Genomic DNA, 15,640 nt, shown 5'->3' with positions numbered 1-15,640 from the left:
GATTTCTCTTCCCAAGGTCATTCAGAAAGAAGGCCCAACTCTTAGTTTGTACAACTTCCCTCCACAATGAACAGCATCCGTGTATATCTAGGGTTGACAATTTCAAGTTTATTGTCATAAACACATACAGAATACAATAAAAATGATAGATCCGGGCATATGGCAGGCCATGTCGGCAGTGTCGTTTAAAAAGTAAAAAAGATCCCTGCACTCAGAAAGCAATCATGTCAGTAATAAGGGCTGGCCTAACCTATTCCCTAACACACTGGCTTTCCATGTGCACAAAGAACTTAGTGTGTGCTTTCTCTGATGGTGTAAATTGGCTCAGACACGGACCATGTTCACAAATTGTTATTTCAGATCAACAGACCCTTAATACATCCTGACTTCTGGGCTGTTCCCAAGTGACACAGGTGTACAGAAGGGTGTGTTCTCTTTACAAAACAGCAAACACACCACTAGAATGATTTATTCATGTAGATGTTATCAGAGTTGAGCCTTCCCCAACTATACACCCCTCCCCAGGGTGTTTCAGTTACAAGACACAGAAAAGCCGAACTCTCTATCCAGGAAGCAGATACCTAGGAGATCCTCACACTCCATTGAATGTGATCCTAATGGTTGTGTGAAATACACCTTTCTGAATAACCCCACCTACCAAATGACCTGGCGTTGGTTTGCACTGCTAATGTGAACTAGGGCTGGATGATATACAGTATCAATATGGTCATCCAAAACCGGTTTAGAGTCCATATCCTACTATCGGCTTTGTAATTTTTGACCTGGCAATATATTGCAAATCATGATGCGCATGTGTGCGCTAGGCAAAAATCATGATGCAGGAAAAGCCCTGAAGCCAGCCAATGGCCTCTACATAGCTCCATCCTTATTTGAGACACCACGATGTTATCAGTATATTGCGATGTTTATCTCGTGATATATTGACAACCAGATATCTCCCAGCCCCAATGTGAACACAAAAGCAGCGGGGCGGGGGGCTCTTCTTAACCTCACCTTATCCCATCTGTTCTCAGCTCATCTGAAATCTGTCTCCTTTTATATCCCTCCACCCACCTGCTTCCACATAACTCTTGCCACTATAATCTGCTGAACCCATGGTTCCCAACATGAGGCACACGCCCCACGGGGGAGGGGGAATCAGGTTTTTAAGGGGGGCAATTTGAGAATGAGTTATTAACAGTGAATTGCCTTTTAGGCTTCCTCCATGTGAATAGGAGTTCACTTTTTGAATAATAATAATTTTATGTCACTGGGGGCGGGGGAAGGGGCGGAGATCAGGATTTTAAAGATGCTTGGGTAGGGCATGGCCAAAAAAAGAATGGGAACCACTGTACTAAACCTTCCCTCCCCCCTCCCCAAAGAAAAAAACCTGAGGAAAGAGCAAGGAGCCTCTTCTCCTGCTATATACAACACAGAGGACAGCAGCCTATATTCTGAAATCCAGACCCAAACAGGTTAACAGAATGACCACCCACCCATCCATCCATCCATGGCCACTGACCACAATCTTGCCGCCGGGGCCCTGGCTCTTGACGGTGACTCCCAGCCATTGGTTCTCCTTGCTCTCCTTCTTCAGGTCAACTGCAAGGTGTGGAGGAGATGGAGAGGCGATATCAATCTCAACGTAGGGAGAGGATTCAAGCTCATCCCTCCATTATGCAGGACAGGATATGGACAGTGGCGTAGTGTGGGGGTGCAGGGGGGCCGGCCGCACCGGGCGCAACATCTGGGGGTTAGGGTTAGGGGGCGCAAATCCACAGGTTAGGGGGCGCAAATTACTTGCCTTGCCCCGGGTGCTGACAACCCACGCTACGCCACTGGATATGGAGCATTTGCTCCTCTCCTAATACGCTGGGACGGGAAATAACCTCAACCAATCCGGTGGCCAGTGAGGGCCAGACTACTTGTGTCTTGGGAGATCCACAAATGGGCCTCTTGAGCTAAAATTAGATGTACGGTGCATGATTTGCATAAAGACTGTGGGGTGGGGTGGGGGGGTATTAAATCCCTCCCCAAAGCAGCCATGAGCCTTGGGGGGGAAATATGCAGGTGTCAATCCTGCCATATTCAGCAGTTCTGGTAAGTTGAATGCACTCAAAGGAGCAGCCGTAATGAATTTGTGTTGGTGCACCCGCCAGGATTTTACATAGGCCTTGACAGGATCTCTCAGTTAAGAGCAGGTACAATGCAAGTATTTCTGTGTTTCTCTCTGAAGCTCCATGGAGGCAATTTGGGCTGGAGATGCAGCACAAAATATCCTTCACATAGTACTGTTGCTCCCGTCCACCTAATGCACACATACCTCCAGTCACTTTTAAGAAATCTGGCAAATTTAATTGCCGACCTCCCGTATCACACATAGTTTGCTCCTAAGCAATAGAATACTCTGGGAAGCATGTTTGTAACAATGTGGTAGGAACCCAGAAAAGGGTATGAGACTGGCAGCATAATTCTATGCTGGAATGCCAAGGTGTCTGATCCAAGCCAGTGTCCATAGAAATACTCCTCATTGTCCTCTAAGGAGAACTGAATTGATCCAGATAAGATTTAGGAACCATAATCCGGCCTAGCTTTAGTACAGTTTGTGCTAAATTTCTGGAGGTCAAGGTGCCGGGGCAAGCTTGTGAGAACAGGGTATTGTTACATAATGGTAAGGGAAATGCTATCAGTATGCGTTCATACACTCAACCAATTCTTACTTAACATGTTCAGAGTGTGAGCAGGTGACTGAAAAGCAGGTTGCACGTTTACACTGTGGAAAATCCAGGCAGGATCAAATTAAGCCACGCACAGGATGCAGGAAATGGTATCAGCATACCTGAAGGAGCGCCTCCACCCCCATCGCTCAGCCCTGACACTGAGGTCCTCCTCCGAGGGTCTTCTGCTGGTTCCCTCACTGCGAGAAGCAAAGTTGCAGGGAACCAGGCAGAGGGCCTTCTTGGCAGTGGTGCCCTCCCTGTGGAACGCCCTCCCTTCAGATGTCAAGGAGATAAAGAATTACACAACTTTTAGAAGACATCTGAAGGCAGCCCTGTATCAGGAGGTTTTTAATGCTTGATGTTTTATGTCAGGGACGGAATGATATACCCAATTTTGGGGGGGTTCAGGGCAAAGTTGATGAGCTTTTTTAGGGGAGGGTAAACCCATTTGGAGGGGAACACGGCAAAGGAAAAAATGAATTAAACTGCTCACCAAGGGATCGCTTATGAAACAGCTGGTCTCGCAGGGAGACCCCAGTCTTTTGTACTGCCAATCTAGAGGCCAGGGCAAGGGGGTGGGGCCAGATGGAGGAGCCAGCGATAGATCGTGATCTACCCAAACCTCCCGGGGATCGACCAGTAGATTGCAATCAACCTGTTAGACATCCCTGTTTTATGTTTGTAGATATGCTGTAAGCTGCCCATAGTGGCTGGAGAAACCCAGCTAGATGGGTGGGGTATAAATAAAATCATCTTCATCATCATCATCATCATCATCATGCCTAACTCCAATTCCAAACTGACTCCAGTTTAATCACCCTGATCCAAATCAGACACTGAATGAATAATAATAATAATAATAATAATAATAATAATAATAATAATAATAATAATAATTTTTCATTTATACCCCGCCCATCTGGCTGGGTTTCCCCAGCCACTCTGGGCAGCTTCGAACAGAACAAACTAAAATACAATAACCTATTAAACATTAAAAGCTTCCCTAAACAGGGCTGCCTTCAGATGTCTTCTAAAAGTCTGGTAGTTGTTTTTCTCTTTGACATCTGGTGGGAGGGTGTTCCACAGGGCAGGTGCCACTATCGAGAAGGCCCTCTGCCTGGTTCCCTGTAACCTCACTTCTCGCAGTGAGGGAACAGCCAGAAGGCCCTTGGAGCTGGACCTCAGTGTGTGGACTGAGCTGATGGGGGTGAAGACACTCCTTCAGGTATACAGGGCCAAGGCCATTTAGGGCTTTAAAGGTCAGCACCAACACTTTGAATTGTGCTTGGAAACGTACTGGGAGCCAGTGTAGGTCTTTCAAGAACGGTGTTATGTGGTCTCAGCGGCCACTCCCAGTCACCAGTCTAGCTGCCGCATCCTGGATTAGTTGTACTTTCCGGGTCACCTTCAAAGGTAGCCCCACACAGAGCGTATTGCAGTAGTCCAAGCAAGAGATAACTAGAGCATGTGACAGCCTTGGGTGTTTTCACAGTGCTGCTCACTTACCTCCCTCATCAATGGGCACTCGTTGGCAGTCATTAATCTCATGGGTCAAGGGACAGGCATACAAGCCGCCAGTCCTGCTGGCCTTTTGACCCGGCAAAGCAGCCGCCTGTGGCGCTCCCACCAACAACCTGAAAGAAATGGAACAGAGCGTTAGCGGGACTGAGAAAGAGAGCTGGGAGAGTGTGACAGGGGTCCCTGGGGTGGCGGGGGCAGCAACTAGAAGCATGCTCTGATCCCTGGTCCCACTGCAACTGGGCAGCTGTGGGATGCTCAGGGCTAAGACAGGTTAAAAGATAGAGGGGTCCTAAGCTAAGGCACATTTTACCCCACCTCCTATCTCAGAAGCACAGACTGCAGTTTCTCTTCTGCCTGTATTTATATACAAAGGAAAATGCCAAAGGCTTGTATACCCATACACACACTTTCCCTTACATCGGTCCTTAAAATCACGTGCTGGACAGAACCTAATTTGTTTCATGTTGGCAACCAAACAACAAAACCAATGGCGGGTCCATGTCCTGGGTGGGAGATTGCCTTTCCAGCTTTCTTCCTGTCTCTGGCTGCTGGGTTCTGAAAATTATTTCAGAATGCTACCTAATAGACTTCTTTTCGGTTTGTCCCTTCCCCACTACCAAAAAACCAACTTTTTCGTCAAGCCATTTAGTCTTCGATTCATCATCTTCTTTCCGTGGGAGCTATAATTCGAGTTCCTTCACACCAGCGTCTTTGTGATCTCTATTCCATCTTCTTCATTGTTCCCGTCACTGGTTTCGTTATCTGGTTATCTCATGAGCTATCCTTGACTCCACACAGAGGTGGTTAACCAGTTTCAGTTTGAGGGCCACCTTCAGGCCGGGCAGCCCTCCAAGGGCCACAGGCTCATGAGCGGTCATGGCCAAAGTGATTGTGCTCATTTATGCATGAACCCAAGAGATATGCACCACTCCTACACACTCACAGCATATGCAAAGCCACACATGCAGCGTACATTATTTACCACACATGCAGGTCACACAACATCGAGAAAGACCAGTGTCTGAGACCCTAGAGTAGGGGTAGTCAACCTTTTTATACCAACCGATAGAAGGAGGATTCAGCTTGTGCCGTAGAACCCCCTACCGCCCACCTGGAATCCTGAAATGCCCACTAGTGGGCAGTAAGGACCAGGTTGACAACCCCTGCTCTCGAGGACTGCTGGCGGTCAGTGTAGAGACTCAAAGGTTCTCAAACTGTGGTCCACAGAGCCCTGGTGGTCTCCGAGCTCCATTTTGGTGATTCACATACAGTTCACAGTTTCTGTCTATAACTAGCCATGAACTTGATTATTTTCCCCTCTAACAACAGAAACAGAGGCCTTTTTGACTAAGGCCAGACTGATCAAACAGGCCAATAAAGCCCCAGACTATAGGCCTGCAATTTTCATAGTGTGCTTGTGCAATCTAAGAGCCCATCCAGACATCCTTTTTATTGTGCCTTTATGATGATTTGTGTGCTGATGGTGCTGCTTTCAGTACTCCCTTCTGTTTGTGAGTTGTTTTAAACTGTTTTTAACATTGTGTTTTAATTGCTGTAACCTGTACTGGAGCTTTAGGGTGAAGGTGAGGTAATAATAATAATAATAATAATAATAATAATAATAATAATAATAAATGTTAATAATAATAATAATAATTTTAAAAAAACAGGCATTCTATATGAAGGACAGGCAGCCTTGAATAAAAGGATGGGAGGTTTGATTGGGTTCAAAAAGTGAAGGAAAGCTGACAGTCTTTTGCAGTAATTCAGGGACGTTTGCTACTGCAACAAAAAGTGGGTTGAACAAGCACTAGAAAAAGAATAGGGCGATTTGGGCATAAGTGCACCAGCATATACCCGCCAACATTTCCCAGATGAAAATAGGAACATCTATTATTATTATTATTATTATTATTATTATTATGCCCTTCCCTTCTGACTGGGTTGCCCCAGGCACTTTGGGTGGCTTCCAACATATACAAAAACATAAACAGAGTATTAAAAAAACTTCCCTATACTGGGCTGCCTTCAGAGGTCTCCCAAAGGTTGTATAGTTACTTATCTCCTTGGTTTGGGGGGGGGTCGCATAACTCCATACCCTCCAGCATTTCCCCAATGAAAATACGGGCATCCTAAGGAAAAGCAGGACATTCTGGGATCAAATCAGAAACCAGGATTGCTTATGAGACTTGAGAGGGTTTGCCAGCAAAGGGATGATATATAGGAGAAAGCACCAATGAAGGCATGGGAGAACGGAACAAAGAGGGCTAAAAAGCACTGAGGGACCAGATTTCTGCTGAGCTGGCTAAGGCTGCCTGCCTCTTTTCCATTACGCACTGTGCCTCAGTGACCTTGAGCATCCCACCCCTCCCCCTCCCCACGACATTAAGGGGCTTAATGAAAACGCCAATTAGTTAAAAGGGGAAATGAAATCAAATTCCACCACGGGCAGTTTTGTGGGGAGTGAGAAGGGTGGAGGGGAGGTGGTGAACAGAGGGGGAGACCTTTCAATCCCTTCCTCCAGCAAGGAGAGGCAGCGGCAGCAGCAGCAGCAGCGCACTCCTCAGCAACAATGCGCCTCTCGGACCACAACATTTGCATCCATCACCTGTTCCTGGATCTCCACTGCAGCTGTCGCGCCTCCCTCCCTCCAGCTCTTGAGACACTTTATGAACAGGGACATGAAGCGATTTCGACCAGCCCACAAACTGTTTCACACTTGCCTTAAGGGACAAGGGCAGCTTCTCGCTCCCTCCCTCCCTCTCTCCCTCTCTCTCTCCCTCTCTCTCTCTTTCATAGTCCAATATCAAAACAGATTAAAGAGAAAGCTCCCAGGCTGAACTTTATCCTGAGGCTTCCCTACACCAGTCAGTTTTGTGTGGCTGTTTTATGTATTTACTCCGTTGCACACTTGCTTTAAAAGCGTATACACTGGATTTGAAAATGAAAACTCAAGGCGGCTTACCGTAAAATAAAATGCCTAACAATGCAAAAAGCGAAAAATGGTAGTACTACAAACAAAAATTCCGATCATAATGAAACTGTATTTTACATATTCAAAGCAAAAATTAGTACAAATGGCAAACAGTTTGTAGCATGAGACAGACCCTGCTTCCTGCCCAGAAAAAAATGTGATGCGGAAATGAGTGGCAGAATCCGAGACCAGGGAGAAGAGTTGGTGGAAGAAGATTGGAGGAAATTTAAAACTTATCTACAGAAACATTGTAAAATTTTTGAATGTTGATGACATTGAAATGAGCTGAAGGAGTTCTAGCAACAAGGTTAAAAATAAGATTGGATTGATAATAGATAAATTAATTAGATATGAATTTGCTGAAATAATTTTTAAAAGGGATACAAAAAAGGGAGATGTGAGGAAGTCAGGAAAATAAATGAATCAAAGAGGAGAATTTTTTTTAAAAGGGGATTTTTGTGTTTTTCTTTTTTTTCTTAGTGTGTTTGTTTTTTCTGCTTTTGTATTTTTTGTATTTGGTAATTTTATACTTTTCTGTATGTGTTCTTTCTTTTTTCTGTTTGTTGTTATTTCTGAAACTTAATAAAATATTATTAAAAAAGAAAAAAATAAAAAAATGTGATGCAACACAATCTTAAGGGGAAAGGCTGTAGCTCCGTGGTGGAACACATGATTCCCATGCACAAGATTCTGGGTTCAATTCTTAACACCTCCAAACAGGGCTGGGAAGGACTTATTTTGTCAGCAATCACTAGACACATACTCAAGACTTAACCATTGAGTATTTTCCCGGTAGCCTCAGGAGACAAGGGTATGGAGGCTGGCAGAGAAGGGACAGGGTGCCCTGTCTCTCTGTGCTCGGCACCAGAAACCAAGCGGCCAGAGGAGGGAAGTTGCCTCCTCTGTGCCCTGCAGAGAAATGGAGTGGGCTGGTCCTCTGCCAGCTCCCAACTCCAGCTGGACAGTTTCTTAAAAATCAGGCTAGTAACTTTTGGTCTAAGACCTGCAGAACAGGAGAACAGATTTCAGTCAGTACTTATCAAGGAACACATCAAAATCTGAACCCCTGGAGAAGAAAGGTCCTATACATTTATTTATTTTGGGTGGTGGGGGGGGGACATGATGTTGTTGGACTACAACCTCAAGCATCCCTGACCATTGACTGAGCTTGCTGGGGCTGATGGGAGTTGGAGTCCAACAACATCTGGATGGTCACAGGTTCCCCACCTTTGCTTAGCCTGGTGCTTCTGTGAAACCTTGGAATCCCTTTTCCAGAATTTCCTGACTCTTTCAGATCAACTTTGAAGATGTAGCATAGATTAAAGTAGAAAGTGGCAGTATTCACTGTAGTAGCCCATATAATCCATCCACACCCTGCCGTGGTCTACAAAGCTCCAGTGTGCATGCCACTGTTTTAGAGGCCCAAACTCTTCCCAACCCTTGTGAATGTCAGCTCCTTTGGGGAATGAAGCTTTTAAAGCACTCTCCTTTCTCCCCACATCCAACATCCTGCTTCCCCTCCTCTCAGGGACCTAGAGGCTCTTCCCACTGGATTGTCATGGCTTCTGGACAGAGATTTTTCCATGAACATGGCCAAACAAGTGGGTTGCAACAGTTGGGGGGGGGGATATGCTTTCATAAATGATTTCCCCCAAGAGAGCCAAAGTAGAATGTCAGATTCAACTGACTGTGCTTACCAGAAAAGGGTCTCATAAGAAGAAGGGTGGTTTGAAGGGGGAAATCTAGCGCAGGAATGCTTTAATATGGGAAAAGTTGTGGGCAATCATGGGTACCGGTGTCCATTTTCCCTTTTCTCTTGGATCAAGGCATCCGCCTACGCACCATGGCCAATACAACAATTTAGTACGCTGAGCAGCTGCGACCTTTGTTATGGTGCTGTGTTATGACTGCAGAAGCCCCATCCAATGTTAGCTGCTGGCAGGTTTCCTGGCTACGGGGCACAAGGAAAGCTGGAGGCAGGGCTCATCTGCACCTGCCAGTCCACACATATGACCTTTCTCCCCTACTTGCGCAGATGCCTTCAGGCCAGATGCAAAGCAATAAAAACCCTCATGATTAATGCCCCTCAGAATGAAGTGGTGAAGATGACTCTACACTTAAGGGTGGAGATGGAGAGCTAAGAATGATGGCCAGGGCTGTCAGCTTGGTAAGGATACCAGGAGGGTGGAATTGGAAATTACATCTGGAACAGAATATGGGTAGCTGAGAATTTCAGGGTGTTTTTTTTAATAAAGAAAAATAGTTCCTAGCCATTACTCGGGACAGCTATTGCACAATACAAAATTAGGTGGATCAGTTCTCTGACCTTACATCTAGGAAGCCTAGATTTTCAGGCCTCCACAACATTCATCCATATACATTAATACATTCAAAGGGCATAAATGCATGATAATCGCCACAACTACAGAAGTTTTCAAGAAGTCACAGAGGGAAGCTTTCATTATGCCATAAAAAGGCACAAACAGCTATACATTCCCCTGCTCAATTGCACACACACAAAACAGAAGAGGACACAAAAGTGCGAACAATCCTAAAGTTGTTCTCTGCCGGTGCTGGAATGAGAAAAAACCCACACAGTCCTTTTTTGCCCAGCAAGGCTGCTGTGCTGGATTGGTAATCCACCACAGGGACAAAGAGGAGACGAGAGATCCTGATACACACAAGTTTACATGGGTTAACTTGAGAGCTTTTGAAGTGAAGAAATGAAAGACGGAATCGTTTTAGTACAGCAAACTACAAATTTATAACTTCCTGTCTTTAAAACACACACACACATCACAACACAAATAGCTTTCAAAATCTAGGCCTTCAGAAGGGAAGGGTAACTTCCATAAGGATATATGGGAAGTTGCCAAAGAAGTGCTAACTGCGCCCTGATTCCCCCACAGCAGAGACTGTCTCTGAAAGCTTAACCTTTAGCTTCATGCTACCAGCATGAATATGTAGAAGGTTTCTTAAAAACCCCATAGTTAGGAAGGGGGTGGTATGTCTTCTCTACCCAATGACAGGGTGGTGTATCCTGGCTATTAGAGGAGAGGGGAGAATCTGCATCTAGAAACGGGACCTGTTACCAATAAAAGTGAGCAGAGAATCCCTTGATCTTGCACTTTCCCCCAGATATAGAATCTGGTGGCGAGCAGAAGCAGCCTGGCTTTCTAAAGATTTGCCTCTAAAATCCTGGGGAAGGAGAATGTGGGTGCCGTTCTACCAGCCTTCTTGAAACTTTACCCATAGCTTTGGGCACAGGGACCCCTCTGTAAGCGGCTCTGCCTTGGCCTGGCAAGGAATACAGCAGCAACGATACCTCAGGCACTGATCTGGAACTAATGACAAACTAGTTGGGGGCTGCGTTCATAATGAAGGAGGAATGATGCCTGGTGAGCACAGCTGTGGCAATGCCAGGAACTGGCATGTACAATAAATAAGCTGCCTCTGAGTAATTAATCAAGATAAGATGAGCCACCGAGAGCAGAGGGGAAAGATGGTGGGGTCAGGATGAAAGCTTCCTCTTCCCTGATCTTCCCTAGAAAAACGCACCCTCTGATCTCAGCTACATCCGTGCTGCAGAAAATTCAGCAAAGTCCCAGGGGAGTTTTAATCATGGCCTGTGAAGAACTCACTCTGACCTCAGAAGCTGCTATAGATTGAATCCAGAGTGAGTTGGGCTATGGGGCCCATATGGTTGGGTGTCCAGGAAAGAGATTTCCACCTGAAGAGTTACGAGACACAGGGCGTGTACAAAGGGCATAGGGACGCGGGTAGCACTGTGGTCTAAACCACAGAGCCTAGGACTTGCCGATCAGAAGGTCAGCTGTTCAAATCCATGTGACAGGGTGAGCTCCCGTTGCTCTGTCACAGTTCCTGCCAACCTAGCAGTTGGAAAGCATGCCAGCGCAAGTAGATAAATAGGTACCGCTGCGGCAGGAAGGTAAATGGCACTTCCATGTGCTCTGGCTTCTGTCACGGTGTCCCATTGTTCCATAAGAGGTTTAGTCATGCTGGGCACATGACCCGGAAAGCTGTCTGTGGACAAATGTCGTCTCTCTTGGCCTGAAAGTGAGATGAGAGCCGTAACCCCATAGTCGCTTTTGACTGGACTTAGCTGTCCAGGAGTCATTTACCTTTTACCTACACAGTGTGTGATAATGTGCATTCAGTGCTGGATGCAGGCAGACAGGGATTCTGTACACATAACAATGTCCCCAAGTCATCCCTGTCCCACACAGTTGGGTCTATCTAAGGCACAGTCTGCAGGTCACCTCCTACTGAAGCAGATCTAATGGCTCAATTCCTGCTTTCCTACCAGAGTTTCAGCACAGTAAGCCTGCAAGGGGTTACATTCCGGAGATTGTACCTAAAGCCAAAATTCATAGAGACAAAACACATTGGGTTCAATAGCGGGTAGGATTGCCAAAGTCATTTTTCCTGGAACCTCACCCACTTTTAAATTTCATCTCTCTTTTTCTGCCACACACAGAAAGCTGAACGCGCACAGGTTAAATGTGCGTAAATTGAGAGATTAACTGTACACTGCAAAAGTGTGATTTTTTAGAGAAAGGATGCAGGGAGCTGTTATGTCATTTCTGCCAGCATTGTGGGGACATGCAGAGACTAATTGTAGGGAAGGGAGAAGAGAATATTGATAAACAGAATATTTACGCACACACACAAACGCACACACCCCTGCATGTACGCAGACAGTAATAACTCCTACTTTAGGCAAAGAAATCACATGAAAGTATGTACAATTGCAAAGTACTACATAGAAAAGTACTCTGTGAAAAACCCAAGCTCCATGCATTTCAAACCGTATGTACACAGCAACAATGGAACCAAGTGGTCACTTTCAAGTACTGTATCCACAGCAACACAACAAGCTAGGAGCAACCCTGAACAATCATGTAGCTTCCTGGAAGAGTCCAAGGAAAGAAGGGGGAGCAGTGCCCTCTAACCACAAGGAATGACTGCAGAACAGAGGTTAAAAGGAAAGGTATCCTAAAAGCAAGCTCCCCCCCCCCCCGCTACTCCTTGACCATATCCCTAAACAGGCTGTTAATTAGAAGGTATTTTCTCAGCAGAGAGGGTGAATACTGAGGTCATAACAATTGTGCAGCTGTTGAGTTTTCTGCACATGGATTCACACCACCATTTCAGTTGGGTTTCAACCACTACAATTTGCTTTTTTCATGAGGTCCTGCTGTCTTGCGGTGCAACCAGATAGCGATAGATACAGCTCATTCTCAGAAGCTGTTGGAAAATGGGCAAAGCCTGAGTGCGTCATATCGTAAATGGAAAAACCACTCACTCCTTGGTTCAACGCAGGCAACTCTAAATACACACAAAAGGGACGTTTGGGTTGACTTCAAGTCAGAAAACAACAGGTGTGGAAATCTGTCCATGCATAAATATGCCTCGCTACTTTCTTATTTTCCCTGGACTAATTCCACCCAACTTCAACATGCTTAGAAACACACACACATGCAGGGTGGTACATTTTGGCACATGCAAGCTTAGACATTTCCTTGAACAGCTGCGAATACAATCCCATGGGAAAGCGAATGTGCCTTCACTTGCAAGCACTCAGTGTATCCATCCTAGATAAACCCTTATGCCTGTTCCCCATCGGCTACACACCATCTCCCCAAGAGCCTTCAGATCATGCATATATTAAACAGAATGAAAATGAATGTGATGCACTCGAGTATACTGAATGAGCCTTGGGTTTATGGGAATCAGCTGGAATAGGTTCTGGGTATTTTCTCATTGTGAAGGAAGTGGGGCTGGCCGGCTGGAAGGAAAGTCCAAGCTTGCCACTTAAAAGACAGCAGCACTCTCAGGCTCCCCTCCCTGCTGAGTGCCATCCAAAGTCCTCTGTTTTTATTCCTCTTTTCTATAGGGTTGTGTGCGCACTTGCACACAAAAGCAGGAGCACACACACTCTTTAACCACTTCCCCAGCTACAAAAGTATCTACTTGGTCACTATTATCAGGCACAGTTTCCTTCCTCAATTGTTCCCCCTTTTCCATTACCACGGGGAGCATCTACAGTGTGGCCTCCCCACCCGACAGACTTTAATAAAACTGGAAAGGTTAAGAGAAAATATTGTCAATTGCACTGGCTCTTCTTCATTTTCTGCTTTTGCTTCTGGCGCATGTATGTGCACACCAATACCAGCATTAATAATAATAATAATAATAATAATAATAATAATAATAATAATAATAATTTATTTATACCCTGCCCATCTGGCTGGGTTTCCCCAGCCACTCTGGACGGCTTCCAACAAAACACTAAAATACAATAACCTAACATTAAAAGCTTCCCTAAACAGGGCTGCTTTCAGATGTCTTCTAAAAGTAGTTATTTTTCTCTTTGACATCCAGTGGGAAGGCGTTCCATAGGGCAGGTGCCACTACTGAGAAGGCCCTCTGCCTGGTTCCCTGTAACTTGGCTTCTCGCAGCAAGGGAACCGCCAGAAGGCCCTCGGTGCTGGACCTCAGTGTCCGGGCAGAACAATGGGGGTGGAGATGCTCCTTCAGGTATACTGGACCGAGGCCGTTTAGGGCTTTAAAGGTCAGCACCAACACTTTGAATTGTACTCGGAAATGTACTAGGAGCCAATGTAGGTCTTTCAAGACCGGTGTTATATGGTCTCTGCGGCCGCTCCCAGTCACCAGTCTAGCTGCCACGTTAAGACAAAGCAATCCAGAGGAAAGGTCCACAAAAGTGAGAAGACTTTCATCCTCCGTTTTATTAGAGACCAGAGAAGGATGGCAGTGAACAAAATGGGAACTGGGGTGGTGTCATAGTGTCAGCCAGTCAGAAACAACCTGGAGGCCAAACTACGTGTTGCTAAAGGCATGCTCAAACTGGCCACTTTTATACTGAATGATGCCCCAATCCAGAACATGTTTCGAAATGTATTGTGTTACCAGCATGATCCTTACTTTTTCTAAAACGTAACTTTGCAAATCTGGCTTCAAATGGATTCTTTGCCCTTTCCCTAAACCAGAGGGGGAATAGAGATTCTTCAGCCATCAAGGCCTTGTTAACTTCCAGTTGTTACATTCCAGACAACCCACTGAGGAGATATCAGTGAATCATTTCTGACTATTAGCAAGCAATCAGCTTAACAAAGGATGGTCAGGAGCCAACCATGTAATCAAGCATAATGTTCTCTTTGCCAACTGGGGAAAACTACAAAGACTTTTATGAACATCTCATTGCTCAGGGAATAGAGAAGAAAAGACCTTACAAACTGTGAAATGTCATCATGCAGGAAAGCCCAGAGCAGCTGGTGAAAACAAGGCAAGAGAGTATGCAGCAGCTCTGAATGGCACACGGAAGACCAGCCAGGCTGAACCAAAGTTGTTAAATTGCAAAAGGGCTGAAATGCCTGGATACTATGAAAGCAGCTTGTTTAATGCTGAAATCATTGTAACAGGTATAATTCAGAGTAAGGTAAAGGTAAAGGGACCCCTGACCATTAGGTCCAGTCGTGGCCGACTCTGGGGTTGCAGCGCTCATATCGCTTTACTGGCCGAGGGAGCCGGCATACAGCTTCCGGGTCATGTGGCCAGCATGACTAAGCCGCTTCTGGCGAACCAGAGCAGTGCACGAAAACGCCGTTTACCTTCCCACCGGAGTGGTACCTCTTTATCTACTTGCACTTTGATGTGCTTTTGAACTGCTAGGTTGGCAGGAGCAGGGACCGAGCAACGGGAGCTCACCCCGTCGTGGGGATTCGAACCGCCAACCTTCTGATCAGCAAGTCCTAGGCTCTGTGGTTTAACCCACAGCGCCACCCGTGTCCCTATAATTCAGAGTAGTTACTCACAAAAGCATGGGAACACGGCTACTTAGATGTCACCTAGATTAGAAACCAGGGTCAAAGCCAGACAAAGCATCTGCACACATGGCACCATCCGAGGACTGTGCCTCGACATCCCCTGCCACATTGCAAGGAATCCTGGAGTATGATTATGGGATTACACGCTGTTTCATTATTAGCGCCTCTAAAATACCACCATCTAGAATGCTTGCTTGAGTTGCCCTCTTTTTACCATTTCTCTATGCTGCTCCCCGCTGTGAAAAGAGCAGCCAGGAAGTCTTTGCCCCTCCCTTATTCCCAGAACTGACACCCCTACTCTTTTAAACAGCATTGCATGGTGACTGGGTTAGCCAGGAATTGCAGCCCTCTGCTATAGATCTGGCTTAGGGAAGAGGGTAATTCATAGGCAGGAAGGAGTCTGGGAGGTGAAGGGCAGAGAGAGAGAGATGGTAAAAATAAACAGGAATTCACTCAAAATAACTCAGCATCCAGCATGTCCAAAAAAGGAGGAGGCCAGAAATATTTATGCAACTGTGTGTGTGTGTGTGTGTGTGTGTGTGTGTGCCTGCTGC

General features: G+C 45.9%; 1 protein-coding gene across 7 annotated transcripts in view; it reads right to left on the bottom strand.

Moving 5' to 3' along the window:
- ITGA7 (integrin subunit alpha 7) overlaps window positions 1–15,640 on the bottom strand; it is an 89,992-nt gene that overhangs the window by 34,124 nt on the left and 40,228 nt on the right. For all 7 annotated transcript variants that reach the window (XM_081898522.1, XM_081898523.1, XM_081898526.1 and 4 more), the window contains 2 exons: window positions 4,227–4,354; window positions 1,523–1,602 (listed from right to left, as the gene is read on the bottom strand). In XM_081898522.1, the coding sequence (XP_081754648.1) occupies window positions 1,523–1,602; window positions 4,227–4,354 (208 nt within the window). The remainder of the gene's footprint in view (window positions 1–1,522; window positions 1,603–4,226; window positions 4,355–15,640) is intronic.

The sequence above is a fragment of the Podarcis melisellensis genome (genome assembly GCF_964234715.1).
Source record: "Podarcis melisellensis genome assembly, chromosome: 2".
Lineage (NCBI taxonomy): Eukaryota > Metazoa > Chordata > Lepidosauria > Squamata > Lacertidae > Podarcis > Podarcis melisellensis.
This window is presented reverse-complemented; position numbering and strand designations above follow the sequence as displayed.